At 45.7% G+C, this 21,536-nt stretch overlaps 1 protein-coding gene across 1 annotated transcript in view; it reads right to left on the reverse strand.

The window, feature by feature from the left end:
* Positions 1–21,536, reverse strand: part of LOC115317762 (endothelin-converting enzyme 1-like) — a 92,704-nt gene that overhangs the window by 60,396 nt on the left and 10,772 nt on the right. Inside the window, exons 3-5 of the mRNA XM_040217923.1 lie at positions 5,146–5,307; positions 3,697–3,786; positions 733–929 (exon numbers count right to left, since the gene is read on the reverse strand). Of these exons, the coding sequence (XP_040073857.1) occupies positions 733–929; positions 3,697–3,786; positions 5,146–5,307 (449 nt within the window). The remainder of the gene's footprint in view (positions 1–732; positions 930–3,696; positions 3,787–5,145; positions 5,308–21,536) is intronic.

The raw sequence follows: 21,536 nt of genomic DNA on the forward strand, positions 1-21,536 counted from the left end.
CCTTTGAACATTGTGTGTTCCACTTAGACGTGTGTAATGGCGTTCGTTTTATAACGCAAGGGCTGTTTCATGGCGGCGGTGTACGAGCTGACGACGCGGGAAGCGACGACGCAGCTCGCGCTCGTGCACTTTTGACGCACAACGGCGCATGCGGGGTGAACCGCTATTTCCTGTGACGGCCGCAGTGTCTCCTGCATGACCGACGGTCGCTTCCTCCGTAATACATGAGGTAAAAATTAAGAGATTGTGGCAGTACTCTGCTCCGCAAGCGTAGAATACACAGTTACCCCATTTTCGTGTATATGATCTTCAATACTATCGCATGTGTCGGTGTGGTTTTTAAAACCAATAGCCGCATTTTCTCGTGATTGGTCACGCGAAATCTCTAAAGTGTCGGAACTCGGTAGAGCCCGAATACAAATAGCGCGACCATCGGGACGTACAAAAAATAAGGCAGCGATTTGCCGCTGTTTACTTGATGTTCGGGGATAGCAAAACGGTCTCTCGGATATCAAGTGCGCCGCCAGAGTGATCTGACGACCCCCTCCCCCCACGTTCCGGGGGTTCCGTGTTCTCTATCACGTGACTCGTTAGTTGAGAACACTTTGTTCTGTTTTACTTCCTATAACTCGAGCGCCTGCAATGCGGCATTCATGTCGAGCGGCATTGTTCGCGTGTAAAAAGCGTTGAGAAGCATCGGGAGGGTTTGGACAAAAGGTGCTCAATACTCACGTATATCGCATATTTTTCAATTTTTTTAGCGTCCCGTTTCACTTCAAAATCAATTAGTTGCGAAAAGCCTGTTTTCTTGAGTAGCCCATTGTAGTCTTTATAAGGTGTATCTTCCCCTTTCAGTATAGGCCACTTGGTCAAACCTTTCTCCTTAAGTAATTGCAGCAGGTCCTCAAGTTCTTTTCCCTCGTCCACAGCTGTTTAATAAATAAAATATTCAAATAGTGCCCGTTACACATATATCTTGAGCAAAACTTAATGTTTATAGAAAGTTTGCGATACAATTAAGCCGAATAACATAAATTTAGTTTTTTACGCCCTTTTGTGTTCCATGCTGTCGATGCGCTCATCCGAATTTTAATGACCGGATTTATATCTCCCCATTTTAAATAAAAAAAGTGGTGTGACCACATTTCAGTATGAAATTCGAATCGAATAATGATTGTCCGAATAATTTGATTCGATTGTCACAATCCTGCATTCGAGATCGTAAATATTTCGATGCATCGAATATAAGGACCGGAGGCCAAAGCATAGGTCTTATTCAGGAACGCAGTTCATATGACGAACTAGTCCTTACAGGCCTGTGTTGGATCTAAACAACGCATGCATATACGGCAGTCTAGACTAAGGAATCACTTTGTAAAATAGCGGGAGACTTTTCCCGCTAAATGTACCAGAAAAAGTTTCGCACTAAATTTAGTGGAAAAATTTCCCCGCTACATTTAGCGGCAATATTTTTCTGCTAAAGTTAGCAGAAACTATTCCCCGCTTAATACTGGGGGAAAATGTGCCCCGCTAGAAAAAATATGCACGCTAAATTTAGCGCAAAAATTTGCCCGCTAAAATTAGCGAGAAATTTCCCGCCAAATTTGTCGAAAAAGTTTCACCGTCAATTAAGCGAAACCATTTCCCTCAAAATTCAGCAAAACATTTTCCCGCCAAATTTAGAGAGAAATATTACCCTCGTGACGTCATGCGTGACGTCACGTCCGACGTAATTATGGGAAACGTCCCAATGCAACGGGCGAATACGCCGACGCCGACGCCGCTCAACCCGGAAACTGGCGCCTAAGACACGAACCGTAAAAGCATAGTTCATTTCATGTGCTCCTCGAAGGATGCAGTCATGCTCCCGGCTTCTCGGGTACGCTCGACGAAAACCCAGAATCCACGCATATTGATATTTCAAATTCCAGGAACCTTGCAGCACCTGCTGCAGCCAGCTTTGTGCACTATGAGGGATCGGTGGCTAAGAGTGCAAGCGCGACGTAGCAAGGATACACGTTGACCTGGGCCATAGCCTCCTCTGTACTGACACAGCCTGGCAGATCGCCACGAGACGCGGCCGCCGAAAGTGAAAAGGTAGAGCGGCAGACAACGGATGAGAGGAAAGCCAGGGGATGGGCGCCCCGCTGCGGCGAGAGGCCGAAACATACTTCTCCCGAGTGATGAAATGTCCGCTCGTGCTCCTGGCGTTCCTCGCGTTATCGTTTGTTTTCTCGTCGGGTTTGAGAACCATGTTTTGTATCCTAGCCACTGCAAAAGCTGTGCGCTGAATACCAGGTTCTTCGAGAAATTCTCTCTGCTACCAAATCCTCGCGCTCCAAATCTGCGACCGGACACCCTGTGGCTCCGTCGTCGAACTGCCAGGCTTTGTGAGTGTAGAGGATGCTATGCCTGGGCTTAATCCCCTTCCCTGCACATTTAGATCTGACCGAGCATCACACCGGCGTGCAGTGATATATCTGTGGGATGCACACTAAAGACAACACGCTAGCAGTGGGACTTTACCGGACAAATGTCTGCTCTTCAGCGGAGACACCAGACGTCCATTGGGGCTGATTAGCTTCCCGCTGTCTAAACATACCCGCAACGTAAGTATTAGTGTGCACTATAGACCGTTTTCTTGGTTGCAACGTCCATAATAGGGCAAATTATGATCAAAGTACATATAATATGCGATAATGAGCCCGGCCTCTTTCGTTATACATTTTTGAAAAACCGGAGACGGCGTACGAAAAAGGGGGCAACACACAGTGAGTCGCTGCGTTTGAGACGCCTTGTGTGTTGTCTCTTTTTTCGCCCGCCGTCTCCGGTTTTTCAAAAATGCGTAACATCAACCAGCTTCCACTGCTTACTCACTCTCTCTTCAACGCTTCCCTTAGCCCATCGCCCCCACGGCTTTAAGCGAGGTGCCAGGACTAGGTGACGTAAGACGTCACCAAATTCAAACTTGAGCCACAGCCCTCAATTTATCCAGCTCGCTGCATTTCCGCGAGTGAATGGGTGGACACATCGGTAGCTGTTTCTTACGCTAGTCGTTTGAGTGTTGTCGTAACACTGTTTTTAGACGCGCTAACCTTTCCTAGTTCCATGTGTTCTTCAGAATAATAAACTTGTAGTTTTTTTTCTTCTCCTGATATATGCTGTTTTCATGTCTTGTTATTAACATTTTTGATATCCACTTTGGATTTTACATTGAAAGTTTTGGCTTCTAATCAATTCAAATTCGATTTGAGAAAAAACATTTTACATTACTCACACCTCTTATTAATATATAAAGTATAATCATACTCTGCCTATATTTCTATATGCCTATATAGACTGCCAATATATAACTGCCCATATATAACTGCGAATACAAGTGTGTCTATACAAAGCTGTCTATATGTATTTTAAGGTGGAACACGTATTTTATCCCTCCCAGCAAACCCGTTGCAAGGCTGTAACAAAACGTGAATTCCCCGCTCCATTTCACAACCTAAACAACCGCCGTCCAATTCATCCAATTTTCGGTCTACGTACGCCTGTTACGTTTATTTTTTGTTAGACACGGCCTAAACAAGCTTGAGCTGTTTGCGTAGATATAGCACTGTGAAATACGCAAGAACGTCTATTATTTATGTGTAGAAAAAAGTTATCGTGAATTCACTGTTTGATAAAAAAAGCAAAGATACGTACTTTCGCACACACAGACTTTGTAGGCGCGAATAGCCTTATCAGTTGCATTCTGCGGCTCATCTTCCTTAGTCGTGGCGTTCAATAAAATATCTAAATAGAAAAGGCACATGCTTAGTTCAATATCATCTATTTGGTTTAGGAAACTATGAACTTTTAGTGAAATGTGGTAATCGGAACTCTCAATAAATCGGTAGCCTCATAATGTTTTTTATTGCTTCACAGGGAATGAATGACGGTTCATGGCATATATTTGTAAACTTGTGCACCGGATGGTGATTCCACTCAATCGAAATACGCACCTACATTATTATTTTTCACTCTACGCTAGCTCGTTATATAAGTTTCTCTATTTCAATAAGGATACGCTTAGATTATCGCCCACGATTCGCCGATCTACTTGTCGCTTCCGCCATTTTGGTTCATAGTGCAAAGAGGGTGCGATGGGCGACAGTTTCTTTTCTGAATTGAAACTTGCAAGTTTTAGATACGGCACCAAAATGCTCCGGCGATATTGATTTGCTCCGTCGTAGACCAAAACTTGAGTGCGAAAAACAGTATTTTATGATATAAGATATAGCTTAAGATGACTGGCAGCAATAATCGACAAAACCAAAATGAATGCAGTCTTGTTACCCTGAAGCTATCTGAAGTGCAGCTTATTTCACGGCTCTAAGTAAGCCCTCAGTGTAACTCTAAGGTTTCCTCAGCCTTTGCAGTAATTATCCTTTTATTCAATTTGAAGCGTGAATCCGTCTTAACAAGAAGAAGGTAGCAAATGCTAGAAAGATGAAGTAAAAACGGGTTCTTCGGGAAGCCTGCTACTGGCAGACAAGTTTTTCCTAAAATTTAAATACGCGTCTCTAGCGAAACGCCGGCTAGCAGTCTGAACAAGAAAAGTGGAAGCTAGGCTACTTAGAATTGATTCATAATTGCAAGATAAGTATTGAACACCTTAGACTGAGGTATAAAATGAGAATTACATGAAATGCGTTTTTACTCATTTCGTACATATGCGTCTGTGTATAAGTCCGCAACACATATCCATGTAAATTACATAAGGTGCTGCATCGTACCACACACCACTCATGAATATTCACACAATGCCGGTTTGTAGTGTGAGTGGAAAATGAAAGATGAGCGGAAGAAGACGACTAAATTGCGCCCGAGGCAGATATCTCCATTGGGTAAGCACTGCGATACCCTGAAAACAGCAATTGATCTTACGTTTTAAGATCTTACATTGTATGTTGTACAAATATTATATCGCTACTTGGTATAATAATTGTTCGCGTGAATATAAAAAGACACGACTTCCGCCACTACTTTTGTCTTCATAGAGTGTATCGGTATTTTGTGGCAAAGAAATGAAATCCAATAAATGGTGATCATCACAACCCATCCTCATAGCTATAAAAAGAGGGTGAAGTGAATACTATAAGGGAAACATACGTTTTATGTCCTCCTCGGCTTTATCAGTAAGGATGTGATGATATCCTAGGATTGCCTTGTCATCAGGAATCTTGTGGGAGTTTGTCCAGTTTCCACACACGTAGGCATAGAAATCAGTGCATGGATCTTCGGTGGCGTTCATACTGTCCAGTATCAATTTAGCTGCACAGAAATGGATTATTAAACAGCTACTAGAATATAAAATGATGAAAAAGGACTAGTCTTTAATCCTGACGTTCACTTTGTGTGTGCGTTGATCTATCCCAGGACACGTACGAAAGCATCTTAATTCTGTCACTAACCTAAAAACCAACTTAGCAAAACATCCTGCCCTCATCATTCTGAGAAACCCGGGTAGTCCTTTGATGATTGTGTATTGATAAAAACAAATCGACTATTTGCAGCCGTTCTACGTGTGTACGCTTGTTACAACCAATCTGGGGTTCACAGAATGTGTCCTGTGTGCATTACACCTGCGTTAGAATTTGTTTTGCTTTGTTACGGGTAGCTTTGGGAGGTTTTGAATGCTTCGCGCACACTACACGCCTATATGTACCACCAGTTTAGCAGAATGATTAAGACAAGTTTGAATATCTTAATGAGGCGAATGTGTTAGGAGTATGCTTTAATCAAAACTTTAAAAGAATTCTGCTTCTTACAATGCTGCTTGTAGGACTTTATAATGGTACGTTCGGCTTTATCTGAAGTATGAAAGCTACCAACGCTACGAGCCAATGGGAATCAAGCTCCTCGAAAAAGTGCTAGATTACTGAATTTTTGTGTTTTCATGAGTGATTTACAGCCCCCGGATTCAGTCAAGCGCGAAGAAGGCGTCTTGAAATTGTCTGTTTTTGTGTCTGTGTTTTGTTGTGCCTAAACTGGGTTTTGGACCTTTCTGATAACTGAAGTATTCGCGAGGGGAGGAGGGTTATGGCGCTTACTATAATTTATTACCTTTCAAAGCGCAAGAGAAAGATGACGAAGAAAACAGAGAAGACACAGGACAGATCCAAAAAAGAGGAAAAGGCGAACGAGCTTGAAACCGCCGTCAACTGACGATCTAGCGCGGCAACCCATTTCAGTTCACTTTTGCAAGCACATGACGAGCACACGATGAATATGCCGTTTCTAGTAGTCTTTAGCATGGTCCACTTTATTGTTGTCAGTTGCATTGAAAGAAAACTGTAGCACTTGTTTTGTTAGAAATTGCTTTCTCGCATCAGATTTAGTTCTTTTTTAAGCATTGCTATGCAGCGTGGGTCGGACATTACTGTTTCAAATCATTTTGAATAATGTTTACAATTCAGCTTCTTTGCGCTCTTGCAATCCTTTGTACAATAATTAAGCATCGTGCGCCGAAAGTAAGGATTGCTATCTTTCAATTGTTTTCTTTCTGTGATGCATGTGACAAACGTAGAACAGTTAGGAACTGTTATGAAGTTACCCAAGGAAGCCTGGTGAAGGAAAGAACATAGGGCATCGTTCCAGAGCGTGTACTTTACAATTATAACAAAGACTTCATTATTCCACGAACCACCAAAGCGTGGTTTAACTGGCATCATCATAAGGCTCCTCTCCTGTTTAATATTACAGTTTGCAAACTTCTTGACTCCTAAAACTCAAAGCAAATATCATATTAAGCTCTAAATTTTTGGTGATAAAGTTTCACCGAGTTTCTCGTTAGTTTATTGTACCGGATCACTGTACTTCTCTGAGTTGCAGACAGAGGATGTGGACATTTTCTTGCAGTGTTCTTAGAACGTTTTCTTAAAAAAACTTTTAGCCGACGAATCTGACTCCAGAACACTATGTCGTGCGTGCTGCACCTTGTTCACCGGAAAACATGTCGAACCCGTGCAGTTTGTTTCCTGTTGACCCGTGTGAAAGAAGTCGCTCTTGAAAATGATCACCATGGCGGTCACAACGAGTAACCTTACTGAGTTTTAATTGTACTGTTGACAAACTTGATGGCTGCAGCATAACTCTATGAATCCACGAGAACCTCTCTTGAAATATCGGGCAAAAAGAGTCTGCCCGAGCTGAAGTGCTCCTTCGCGCGGTCCTTGATCACAGCGTAGCTTTTGTTTGAACTGCCTCAAAAGTACTTCCTTCCGTATGTCCGTGTACATCAGGTTTAGGGTTTTCTTTAGCTTCCTGCCCATGAGCATCTTGGCTGAACTACTGCATGCGAGCGAGCTTTCCCCACTGATAATCCCTGTACTTCTTTATACTGTTACATACAGCTTCGTACTGGTCACCGTTATAACCTACCGGTCACCCCCATACAAATACCGGTTTCCGGTAAACAGGTACAGGTCACCCGGTATCGTATACCGGCCCCCCACAGGGGTTTGGTGGTCGCCTGTGAAGAGATACAGGTACGCTGGTAAAGGGATACAGGGAACAATAAATCATATAGCTAAGCGGCCGGTTCCCTCGTACCGGTACCGGTATATTTATATTGTTGACCGGTATAACGTACCGGTTGCCTATAACCACGTACCGGTGGTCTATAACTACTGCTGTACCGTCAGGCCAGTATGTCATACAGGTATACCCAATGGAATTTTGAAATCTCACTTGGCATATTCCCTCTGCGAGTATCTCATATTCAATGTTCATTTGCATGAGCTCTTAAAAAATCTAAACGTGTATAAGGCAAACAAAACTAACATATCTACAGTTTTAATCTCGGACAAAAATCTCCAGATTTCCCAAAAACTACGCAGTGACGGTGAAAGTTTTGGTTTTCCTGGGTTTAGGACGGAGTCGAGATTCCAATTTCATTTAGGTGTACAGATATTCGTATGTCTTTATATCTAGATACATTAGGCCTTGGGGGATTACAAGGCAGTATGTATATTATTTTGATAAATATATGTCTGATCACTAATCAATTTGAATTCTGGATTTGCTAAATTTTGTTTTTAGAACGCTGGCACAGTCGAACACGTTCTACCACCAGAGCGCTATGACAAGACGCCAAATGTCATTGTCGTGGATGGGAAAAACCGGTTATTATTGTTCGTTTTATAGATTTATAGAGTAGATACGACGTGAAAAATTTTAACATGTTATTCGCATGCAATTTCAATAACTACACAATACTTATTGTCGTTGAATTTAAGATATATTCTGAGTTATTGGCCGTTTCGCTCTTCTGAGCAGATGCTCAAGGTTTTAAAGCAAAAAAAAAAAAAAAAGACGTGCGTAGAAATTTACACAGACTTCTCTGTACCCCTTTGCCGTGGCCCTGATAACTTTAGGGGCATTTAAAGAACGAACGAGGGTATGTGATTGAAGTGTCAAAGTAACACCCCTTTCCAACTTTACAGCCATATCAGCAAAGACGCACTCGGAAAAGAAACAAGTCTGAGGTAAAAGTTAGTGTGGTGTACCGGTATGATATATTCATTAAAATAATAGAAGTCAAATATCCATACTTTCTCGTTCTAATTTTCGTCGCACATTTTATTATTGATAATCTCGTTTTTCTTTCTGTCGGTTGTAGATCACTCTTTTTAAGCGGTTTCTGCTTCGTAGCTTTATGCCATCCTTTGAAGAGGCGCACCTGGGTGCATAGAGGAAAATCTATAGGCATGCAGGTTACGTACGCATACAGTTCCGGTATGAATACGGGGAGACAAGTTTTGATATAGGTAGGTATTCTGTCCCATAGAATGATATGAGTTAAACTGGTCAACCTCTACGCATATTTATAAAGGTCATTCAGTACCTTGTTGAAAATCCGTCTATTGGACTCGCCAGAATTTATAAAATGTTTTGACGTACCCATCAAAAACGTTTGATGTATTTGAGACGTCCATCAAAATTGTTTAAAGGGCCTGACGTACCCTATACGAATTCGTAAAGGATCCGTTTTAGCTTTTTGAGAGGCTTGTGGGGTCTGTCCCACTCCTTTCCACGACCTCAACACCCCTCAAAATGGTTTTAACGGCTCTGTGGGAGAGATCACGTAACCCTTCAGGATCTTTTCAGCCGAGGAAGCCGCTTCGCCATTTTGAATTGGGTTGCGCGTCGAGGTCTTGAAATTGAGGAGACGTTCCCCGTCCCTTGCCGTCGTGGCACGGTCCCAGCAAAAATAAAACGGGCGCGCGTGCAAAAAAACAAAAAAAACAAAAACAAAAAAAACCTGTTGTGTTGTTTTTTTTCTTTAGCTTTCCTAGTTTCCGCCTTTCCCCAGTATTTCTCGTCGCAAAGTCCTTGCTTACAACGGAAACAAGGTGCGTGGAAAAGTTGGGAGGGGCACGATTTGCTTTTTGTTTGAAGAAAACCTGTTTAGTCAGTCGAAATACATCCTTTGCCAGAACCTGGTCGCCCTGTTTTTCCTCCGTCAACGAGCGCAGACTAAAGGCACAACAACGAACGGACGCTCAGTGTCAGCTTCCCCTTCTAATGCGTGGGACCTACCTTCAAGAGCAGCTGGGTGTGCGGATCAAGAAGGCCTTTCAGTGTCCTGTTCTTCGCAGTTCTTCGTAATTCTTCGTCCGTCCGGCTTCCAAATATCCAGCGAGCAAAAAAGACGCCAGAGACAACACCGGGACTCTGCTGAGGATTTCTCAATGGCGTCGGATGTTGGTTCCGCGTTCGTGGTTTTCGCTAAACGCGCTACTGACAGTGTGTTTCTGTGCTATTGTGCATCTCAGGAATTTACTCAGCGACATTGTGAGTACATTGAGATATAAATTTTGGGACAAAAAAGTTTGTTTTTCCTATCTGGTTTGATCGATTTCGTCTACAGCTGCTTGTGCCTAGGTTTGAGCAACCGTTGGCTCTTATCGCCTTTTTGAGTTACAACATGCATGTAAATTTCCAATAAACTTTTAAATTGCTCTTTGGTCTATGGTTCACAATCATTTGGCGCCTAAAGGGTTGACGGGATGACGGTTTCTGGAAAAGTGAAGGGGTTTGAAGGGCTGAAGAGGTGTGAAGCGTTGAGGAGGTCCCATAACACGTCAGGGCTAAGTGTTATTATCAATAGGGTAGGGTCGCATTTCTGCATAGGAGAAGCAACCGATCAATCTCGGTCTTCAAATTTTCAGAAAATGCCTTCCTCAGCATTCCACTAAACGTTTGTACAATTTGTTTTGCGGCTCCGTTGGATGCTGGGTGATAAGGCAGCATCAGCATACGCCAAAATCCGTTGCGGCCAAAAAAAAATATTTTTTTTGGTTGTTTACTAAAGATAAACCGTTTTCTGCAACCAAACTGTTGAAATTGCAGAGGCACCCTATTGTAGCATCAGCAGAGGCTGAAAATTCCGGAATAGCTTCACCCTACTTTAAAGATGAGCCCACCAACACAGGTAGCAATGACCGTGAAATGGTCTACCAAAATAAATATGTAGTCGGGAGGACGGTCGTTCTGTGAATGTCCATGGTGTCGACTCGACTTTTTGATTGGAACGGTGATGTTGTTGGCCTTCACGGCAATATTAAACATTTGTGGTGATGTTCTCTTGTCCATCTCACCAGACATGGCTGCGTGCGATGTCCTTCATCTTCTCCAGTCCTGGATGGCTTTGGACAGTTAGTCTTGCAGATTTTTTGGAACACACACTCTTAATCCCCAGGGAAAGAAGTCTTCCGGAACGCTGTGTTCACTCAGCTTAGTTTGAAACGGCAACCACTGTGGTCCTCCCGGAAGGTTGATGGGAGACCGCATGGAATCTCACTCGTGACAATACTGGGTCGCTTCCGGTATCCTGGGTAACAACTGCAGCAGAGAGAACTCGGAGTACGCCTCCCCTCTCCCCTCAAGATTAAAGCATCCGCTGGTCTTGAAGCATGGAATTCGTCTACGGCAAAAGGTTTAAGGCACCGGCGTTAACATTGCTTGAGCCGGGCGGATATACCAGCTTGTAGTTCATATACGTTGATAGCGTCCGAGCCCAGCGTAATACTCATAGTGATTTTTTTTATTTGGGATGGATTTTTTTCGTACCTTGGAGCCCAAGGAGATGTGTGTAAACAGGGGTAGCTTCAAACATATTGCCACAGAGGTACTGGTAAACCTTCTGCACTTTTTAGACAAACGTCGAAGCTTTTTTCTCGAGCCGGCTGCACTCTGAAAAAAGCCCGTGGGTCTACTTTTCCGCACAACACTCGGAGATCCAATCACCGCAACTTATAGAGGTAGCTCAGCAAAGGGCGATGCCCGAAACATATATTGAGACCCAAAAACGCAGCCTGAGTTGTGCTATTAACCAATACAAAACGTCACGCTTGCATTGCTTAATGTCGCAACTCAGACTGCATTTTTTCGTCTAAACATATGTTTCGGCATCGGCATTCGCTGAGCTGCCTCCGTAAGTTGCGGCGATTGGCTCTCCGAGTATTGTGCGGAAAAGTAGACGCACGGGCTTATTTTAGAGTGTGTAGTTTAACTTAGCTCGCTGGAGGCTACTGGAGGTGATGGCTATGAGGCAGTCCTCTTCCCTTGAGTCTCGATGAGTGAGGACACCACCAAATCCACAAGAATATGCATCACAGCTGAAGATGACAACCTTTCTTGTATTGAAGTGTTGAAGCACTTAAGCAGATGTCAAGAACTCGTTACTCATCTTCAATTATTTATCATATGCTTCCTGCCTTCGCCATTCTTAATGCGAAAGCATTAACTGCCCCATGGAGCAAGCCGACGTCATCAGTTCGAAGCGCGAAAACGGCACCTAGTTTCCGCGATCCCAATAGGAGCGGAGTTAAGCTGATGAATTTTCTGCTTCGGTCCCATTGGCTTGCGCGCGTCGACGATGCTCCCATTGGCCGCTCCGTGTCAGTTTGTGTGGTGTCATCCTCAATGTGTTATAGCACTGTTGTGTTTTCACTGACCTATCATGCTTACAGACCTGTACACATGCCCGGGTTTGCTGCCTCTTATCCGTTGTACTGTGCGTATACGGCGCATGGAATAATCCAAGTGGTTCGTTCTGCTGGGAACTACGTTGCTGTCTGTTCCTTGCTCGCGCCACAAGGCACATGACAGTTTAACGATCTCTCAGCCGATGGCGCTGCGTGTCCTCGAGGCAGCGGCTCCGTCGTGCCACGCCCAATGTCAGCGCGTTGTACGTCACAGATTAAAGAAGAGAGCGGAGAGCGGCGTGCGTGCTTTTGCATTCACAGCTCATAAGAAGTGCTTAGGTGTACCTCGAGCCTTTTCGTTAGCATTGAGAAGGTGATACAGCGGTAAAAGAACTGTTGACAGGTTGGGAAGAAAATGGCGGTAGTAGCTGATAAGCCTAAGTAGCTTTAGAGCTTCTTGAGGTCAACTGATCGAGCAGCATTCATAAGGGGATCAAACGTTCGTTGCGTTGGTCTCAGTCCTCCCGCTTTGAAAATATGACCCAGTTACTCAACTTCGGGGAAAACGAATGTACATCCTTCCAATTTAAGTTTGAGTCCTATTCCATCCAGACGCACGAGTACTCGTTCCAGCTTCTCCAGGCGGCCTTCGTCATAGCGGCTGTCACCAAAATACCGTCGAAATACCGACGAGGGGTCATGTCCTGCAGGAGGTTTGTCATTTATTTCTGAAAGATCGCAGTAGCTGAGGTCACTCTGAATTGTTGTATGGCGCATTTAAAAAGATTATTGGAGTATTGATGGTAACAAGCTTTTGGGACTCAGGCTCAATTTTCAACCTGCTGGTAGGGTATGCGTCCTTCAGGTTCAGCTTGGAGAACTTGAAATCTCCTGAAAAACATGGAACATCGTTCCAGCGCGTGTACTAGACGAGAATGCCGAACGCTTTTTTTTATTTCTCGTGCCACTGAAACATGGCTTTACTGGCATCATCATCACCGTATCTAGGTGGTCATTTAATTTGCAGAACAGGCACTGCTTGTTAGTGATGTGGGTTTCTTTAACAAACATACTTGTCGAAGATGGGTATTGCGTTAGCTGGTCATTTATATTGGAGCAGACCTAGCCGGATCACCAAGTTAGTTTCTTTGGTTGTCATGGTAGTTTGCAGCGTCATCATTCCGGTGGAATCCGCCAAGGTTACTTATTCAGATGTTACTTGTTGTTATCAAGCGATAACACACTTTTGTTGTGACGCCCCCAAGTGCGGGCTGTGCCTTTGGGGCTCGTGGGAATAAACTTTTGTTATGCACTGGAAACCGACCAGAGTGGTTTATCCTAGCGCGCAGCGGAGACCGCCTATGCGACGGACGAAAACGTAACAGTTGCGTCGAGGTGAACGCAAGCAACGACGGGCACAAGCGGGCCACTACAGCAATAACAACTGCGACGACGACGACGGTGTTTCAAGCTCCCTCCTTCGAAGAAACTCGAGATAAGTGGGATACGTATTGAATTCAAGTGGAAGCCTATATTGAGGGCAATGAGATTACGGAAGACAAGAGGAAACGAGCGTTGTTGATGGCTGCGTTGGGCTTCCGGACGATTGATGTATTAAAAAGATTGTATGCCCCACGGAAGATAAAAAAACTAGCGTACAAAGAACTTGTAGAAATTCTCAGTCAACACTACGCTCAACTGCCGAATGAAATCGCGCAGAGCTACATATTATTCAACCGTCAGCAGCAAGAAGGCGAGTCTGTAAAAGACTTCTTCGAGGAACTGCGGAAAATAGTTGATAACTGCAATTTCGGCGGCAGCATAGACCAAATGCTAAGGCACCGTATTATTTGTGGAGTGCGAAATCAGATGATTCAACGGCAGCTATTGTCAAAGCGAGATCTCGCATGGCAAAAGACTGAAGATTTGGCGACCGCGACCGAAATAGCCACCAGAGAGGTAAAGAGTATGAAACAGAACGAGGTGAAGACCGAAGCCGAGTTAAACAGAATGGCGGGAAAATCGGTTGACCGGAAAATAAAGTTTGAACAGTCGATGAAAAACAAATGCGAGCGTTGCGGGAACAGATCCCATTCACGGGAGATGTGCCGCCAAACGTTTGTCAAGTGCTTCAGATCCGGCCGACAAGGGCATTTTGCAAAGAAGTCCAAAGGAAAAAAAAAAAGAGTTTTCGTCGCCCGGTCGACAGAAGACAGCAGTAGCAGCCGTAGCCAAAGTGGAAAGCGAAGAAGAATTGGACTTGTCTTCTGTGTACACTCCTGTAAAAATACAAGACTCGAGCCTCCCGTCGAAAGACAGATCTGCTGGGATGGTGTGCCCCTTACTATGCAAGAGGACGCTGGCTCCCCCATTTGTGTTATTTCGCATGAGGTTTCCCATCAGCACAAGGAGCGTTGGCCGGCGCTGTCCGAAAGCAAACTGCGACTTCGGTGCTACTTGGGGAAGCTACCTGTTCTCAGGGAGCTACACATGAGAGCGGCCATTCAAGACGTCATCGCACCGGCGTCACTGGTGGTTGTGGATTGCAAGGAACTAGGCCTTTGCGGTCGAGAAGTGGTTCAAAAGTTGAGCTTGCTCGACCCCACAGTGTCAAGTGTCGTTCCAGCACCACCGGACGGCGCAGGAAACCTTACGATCGAGTACAGAGACCTATTTGAGCTTGGGCTGGGGACCATCAAGGGAGCACCAGTATACCTGCACGAGAAAAACGCGGCTGTGCCCAAGTTTATAAAGGCAGGGCTAGTACCTTACGCTCTTTGCGAAAAAGGCTCCGAGGGGATAGATCGGTTAATAAAGTCGAGAGTGCTTTCACCTGCCAGTCATTCTGAATGGGGAGCCCGATTTTGACTGGGCAACCCCGGCGGCAAACGTGGCATGCAATACCAAAAAATATCCTTTACCGATCAGCGGGTCTGTTTGCTTCGCTGCGAGGCGGGTCAATATTCAGCACATCAGGACTCCGAGACGCCTACACCAAGGTAAAACTAGGCGAAAAATCTAGGAAACTAACGCTTATCAACACGCACCGACGGCTTTTTTGTTTTAAGCGTCTTCCCTTTGGAAGTGCCTGGGCGCCGTTGATCTTTCAAAGGAAGATGGAAAGCATATTGGCAGGACTACAGGGAGTACAGGTGCACTTAGACGATGCTCTAGCTAGTGGCAGAGCAACAAGGAACCGACAATTTAAGGCGTGTGCTGCAGCGTTTCCGGGAAATGGGTGTCAAGCCTCGGCGATCGAAATGGCCAGTTCAGGAAACCAGACATCACTTACATGGGCCATAGGATTGACAAAGAAGGCCAACACCCGATGGAGAAGGCATTGTAAGCTATCAGAGAGGCACCAAAACCCACAAATGTAACCGAGCTGCGCTCTTTCCTGGGGCTGCTGACATATTACCCCCGGTTTCTTCCCATTATGTCTACCTTTTTGGCACCGTTATACGAGCTGCTCGGGAAATATCAAAAGTGGCGCTAGGAGCCGCGGGAAGAGGAAGCCGCGAAAAGGGCGAAAGCGGTCTTGCTGACGTCGTCGGTCCCAACATTTTTCGACCCTGACATGCCTCTCAGATTAAAATTTGACGCGTCAACCACCGGAGTGGGAGCCGTGCTGTCGCACAAAGCTCAAGGTATCGATGAGTCGATAACGTCTCGGTCTCGAACGCTCACGCCAGCGGACAAAAATTATTCACAATTGGAAAAGGAGGTCCTGGCTTTAGTATTTGGCGTCACCGAATTCCGGGCAATCTATTGAACCGCAGATTTATCTTAGTCACGGATCATCAGCCATTGGTAGGCCTGCTACTGGAAGACCGGCCAATTCCGCTGCTGGCATCCGGGAGGATTGAACGGTGGGCCTTGCTGCTGAGCGATTTTCTATACAGTATTGGATTTCGGCCAGGGAAACAAAACGCGAACGCCGATGCATTGAGTCGCCTGCCAATGCCCCAGCATGGGCCACTACGGGAAGAGCTTTCCAGAATACGTGTTAACGATGACCCAGGTAGATAACACCTTTATTTCCGCACAGCGATTGAAAGGCCTGACAAAAACGGACGTCACGTTGTTACAAACCATGAAGTATGTTCAAAACGGCTGACCCGATGTGTTGCCAGAAAGTTGGTCGTTCTTGCAACCGTACTTTTACAGGAAGCTCGAATTGTCTGTGTACCAGGCGTTACTCTACTCTGGCCAGCGCCTCGTGGTCCCAACCAAGGGCCGCCAGGAGATTCTGATACTGCTACACGAATCACATCATGGGATCGCTGCCATGAAGAGGAAGGATCGGTCGTCGTTCTGGTGGCCCGGACTTGACAGTGAGGTGGAACCACTGAGCAGTACTGTCAAGAGTGCTTAAAAGCCGCCCCAATGCCCCCCAAGTGCTCAACAGTGAAATGGCCAGAAACGAAAGATTGTCGATACTGCATATAGACTTGGCGGAGCCCATTCACGACAAAAGACTGTTAATTGTTATTGACTCACACTCGAAGTGGATGAAAGTTTCTATTATGCGAATCACTACTGCTGATTCACAGGGTTGGGCAGAAATACTCAAATGTATTTGGAAATACAAATACTGGAATACATTAAAATAGTAGCTAAAATACTGATACTATGATACATCTGTAAAAATGTATCGCGATACGTATCGGAAATACATTTTAAAAAGAGGCAAAAAGTATTTGGAAATACAAATACAGGAATACATTTTAGAGAGGGCAGAAATACAAATACAAAAATACTGATAGTGCAATGCGGAGGGCAAGTTCGTCTGCTCCTTGCGCAGGGGGTAGCGGTGACGTCAGAACGCCGAGCCCTGATTGGCTGATCGAGCCCCCCTATCTGAGCGTCGTCTGCTTCTTTGCAACGTCGTCTGCTCGCAACGTCGTCTGCGTCTGTCTTACGTTTCCTGCGACTTTCGGAAGTGCAGAGGCCAGATTCACGAAACGATCTTACGCCAAAAATGTGCGTAAGACAAAACTTAAGAACAAATTCGTATTCACGAAACGAAATTTTCGTAAGTTTTGCGCAGGTTACGGCGAAATCCTACGACAGCTCCGAAGCTGTCTTACGCACTTCTTACGATCAAGTCAGCATGGCCGACAGCGTCGCGGTCGCGACGACCCACGGACGTTTATTTTTCTACGTGAGCTTCTCACGCGTCCTGACTTCAAGCAGCAAAAAAAAAGTAAAAATTACTTGAAACAGAGCACGACGAACAAGAACGCTGGATCCACAGACACCGGGGAAAAGCTCCAACGGCGACGATTCTACCGAACGCGACCAAACGAGCTGGGCAGTTAGGCCTAGCAGGCACTCCGCGACTCGGCGACCGTCTGCCCACGACCGGCTGACGTGCTGAATGGAATATGCCCGCGCGACCCTTGTGAACCCTTCCCGTGTTATACTTTGATCGCTGACCTCAATTTTAGATTAAAAGGTCAATTTCTTCCTCTTGTTATCTCCTTGTTTCCCGAGGCAACGGTGACTCTCGCCGGTGAAGAAGCGGCGAATCTCCGACAGACGCAGGAAAGGTAAAGCAGCCATCGCTTTGACTAGCAGACGTAAAGCAGACGACGTTAACTGCGCCAACCCACCGGCGCCGTTAAAAGAGTGAGGGGTCTCGCCGCACACGAATGGAGGTAAAAAGTATTTGGGAGGGAACTTGCGGACACTAAGCAAACAAACCTCAGCGCCCCGGGACACCTCGCCAGTGAGTCCTTTGACTTCCCTCCTTGATGCGCGTCTGCTAGTTGTTAGACCAAAACAACGTACCGCTCGAGTTATTTCGTCTGCCCTCCCTTAAAGGCGAAGTCGAGTTCGCTCCGAAAGTCGCAGGAAAGGTAAGACAGACGCAGACGATGTTGCGAGCAGACGACGTTGCATAGGAGCAGACGACGCTCAATAGGGGGTCGCGATCAGCCAATCAGGACTCGGCGTTCTGACGTCACCGCTACTTCCTTTCTCATGTGCAGAAGACGAAAATGAGCCCACTTGCGAGGCGTATACATTTTCCAAATTTTTCGAGACGCCAACTGAGATAAAGCTTGAAGTTTGAAGTGGATGTTTTCGATCCCGAAATTACTTTCCTGTAGGCTTGACACTTTGCCTTGAAGGTAGTGGTTTCGGACGACAAGGAGTCTTCAATGGGCCCCAAAAAACGTTCCATGAAGGACTGACCGCGGTCCCTTCCATGATATCCTGTCTGTCTGAGGAGGGAATCCTGTCAACCTTGATCACACAATGTCACTGTAGAATGAACTAGTATTCTTTATCTGTACGTGTGGCCTTGAACATGAAACTTTACCACGCTGCTGTATGAAAGGACAATACGTACTTTCGTTTTAGATTACCTAGTTGAAGATCGTGCATGCAGTGTCATTGGGAATTTTTGAGAATAGTGGACCACCTGAAGCATCTTGGAATATACATGTCTTATCTTCTGTTACGGTTAAAAAAACGATACGATAGCATCCCTGTTTTGTAGTTCCTTACTACCGACCCTCCGCCACCAACGCACGGATTGCAGTCCTCAAGTTTTTCCTAGCATTATCCAAACAGAGATTTCGTGGATAGCGAGCTGATATTGCCGGCAAAGGTGCGAGCTGTCCGAGAAACGGCATTTTCGAGACGAGTCGCGGGAACGTAGTCTGGGATGGCACAGCAAGGTCACTTCTGGCCTCGTTCTGGGTTTCGGATCACCAGAGCAGCGGGTCGCGTTCACGTCGGCTGATGACGTATACCCTTGAGCCGTGAAATGTTACGGGCGCAGCCCCAGATGCATTCGAATATGTGTTGAACTTCACAGCGTGAGTCTTCCTGCTATTTCAAGTCGACCACCGCCAGGCTCGTGCTGCAACGGAATGTGACTCAGCTTTGCCGGCTGGGTGTACTCTGTACGCTGAGGCGAGAGAGACAGTTAGCAGCGGGCATTGGATGCCAGCAAACAATGACTCAAGAAATCCCTACTTAAGAACCTGCGGCAGAAGATGCTCTGACTCCACTCCTGGCATGCCACCTGGTTCGAGTTTCCGACTACGCAACACTTCTCAGAAGAGAGAAGAGTACACATAGAAAAATAGTTTGCAGAATCAAAAGGAACCTCGATCAGCATAGTAACAATGCACCAGCATTTTCTTGACTTTGGTGCCCTCAAAAGTAAAAAAAAAAAAAAATACGTTCGCACTTGTTTTTTTTTTTTTTTTTTTGGGGGGGGGGGGGTATTTTTCAAGAAATGTAACGAAATACATTTCATCCTGATTGTATCGCGATACAAAGAAACAATCGAAATGTATTCGATACAGGAAATACATTCCTGTATCGAAATGTATTTCGATACAGGAATACAGATACTGGTGCAAAAAATGTATCGCGATACAGAAATACAGATACGAAATGTATTTCTGAAATAATATCGCGATACATTTGTATCGCGATACTGCCCAACCCTGCTGCCGAAGCAACAGTAAACCAACTTCGAGAGATATCTAGCAGATTTGAATTCCCAAAAACGGTAGTTACAGACAATGGGTGTTGGTTTATAAGCCATCACTTCGAAAACTTCATGAACAGTAACAATGTATGCCGTCTCCGCAGTGCACCATACCACCCCCCTCTAACGTGCTGGCGGAACGCGCCGTTGGAACGATTAAGAACGGCCTCGCAAGGATGAAAAAGGGAGATTTAGAAGAAAAGCTGGCATAATTCCTCATCAACTACCGCAGTACGCCCCTACCAGGTGGTACATCCCCGGAGAACTACTTCTAGGGTACCAAATTCGGTCACGCTTGGATATATGTGTACAATCACGCCCCGTGTTGCATGACAATGTGAATAAAAGGAGAGCATCCGGGGACCTCGCAGCAGAAGTATGGGTCCAGAACTTTGTTAAAGCCGAAAGGTTGTCACCAGGCACGGTCACGTCCAATATGGGCTCAAGAATCTTAGTCATCGAGACTCCGGGAGAAACGGCTCGTCGACATCGGGACCAGGTTCGCTCCAGACACGGCCCGGTGGATTCCCAGGAAGGCCGCCAGGTTGACTCGATGGACCTTCCGACCCAGAACCCGGGGGACCAGAAGTGGACCAGGAGCCGGCAAGGCAGTCAGAGGTTTCAGACGCCGGCGTTCAAGAACGGCCGTTATTACGGCGGCATCTGTTTAAGGTCAATTTCGGAGTAAGCGCCTATTGATTTGTCCCTTTTGATTGTGATGTCGACATTCCATGAAGAAAGAAGAGGGTGTTTTTAGACATAGAATATTTTATGTGGTGTTGATTAAGAACATCATTGAGTAAATATCTCGTCCGTCGCTGACAAGAATGGTAAGTGTTAAAATTATATATATCACACAGTAGTGTGTATGAATAATTAAAGTGCTTTGAGTTGTGGTGGCGGAGGTAAAGTTGCCCTTCCTGAAAATATTCCATAATATAAGAGAGAGCAAATCAACTTTATTTACATAAAGAAAAACCCGGTCATGGTGCCCTAGAGGTGTTTGAGTGGCGTCAGGTTCTCATATTCTTTTTGGAACTTGCGCCGAGAAGGTCCTAGCGTGATCAGTGAGGGCCTCAATGGTCACGCAATTCCTGGAGATGGAGAAAACCACTCCTTCCAGTTGGTGATGTGAGGGGGAAAAAGGAAAGTTGAGGGTTCAGGGGGCAGGCTCAGTATGCGTGGTGCTTCGAGGAGTAGATCCTATAGTTCTGTCAACGGGGACGGCTGGGGGGCCGGTAAATTCTTTGGAGGATGTGCTGGAATGGCAGTGAAAATGTCTACACCTGTCTGATGAGTGGTGTATCGGCTCGGCTAAGGTCGGCGCGTTATGGCAGTAGTAGCGTGAGCCTGTTTTTTGTTGACAACTCTCTGTGTATTAGGAGAGTATAGGTTAGACCAGCGAAAGGGACGGGGGGCGGGGGGGAGGAGGGGGCACAGGAACTGGAACTTAAGCCAACACGTTGGCTCTTGCTGTACCCTGCATTGAGACGTGGCCTGGTGCGCACTAAACGCAAATGATGGTAAGGGTAGGGTAGCAGTATGAAAGTGAGGAAGGTGCGTGTATAAAAGTTGACTTGGTTGGGTACGTAGCTGCGATGGGCATGTTAAGAGTCTGAGGTTGTTAATGTTGGGGGCTGGGTGTGCGTTTGGAATCAGACACCCCTATCGCTAGGGAAATTACTTGCTCCTCTAAGGCTGCGATGGCTGGTGGGTTATTATAATCTACTACGTGTTTGCGTTGTTGGGGGGGGGGGGGGGGAGGTATTGTCCGGAATGACGAATGATGAGGCGAAGAATAACTGAAGAAACTAAACGTTTAATAAGGCGAACTTGTGCCCCCCCCCAAAAAAAAAAAAAAAAAAGAAAGGAAAAACAGAAGATGAAAACAAATCGTCGCGGGCGTCGAAGTCGGCGTAACAGCAGGTTCTAGCGCTGGGGCGAGATTGACTGCAAATCGCCACACGGAGCCCCTTATGTACACGCGTTGGCTTCTGGAAAAATCGACCTGGAAGTTTCGGCGACTAGAACATTCGCACCTCGAACAAGCGACAGAGTTC

The sequence above is a fragment of the Ixodes scapularis genome, unplaced genomic scaffold (assembly GCF_016920785.2).
Source record: "Ixodes scapularis isolate PalLabHiFi unplaced genomic scaffold, ASM1692078v2 PGA_scaffold1__304_contigs__length_218370807, whole genome shotgun sequence".
Taxonomy (NCBI): Eukaryota; Metazoa; Arthropoda; class Arachnida; order Ixodida; family Ixodidae; genus Ixodes; species Ixodes scapularis.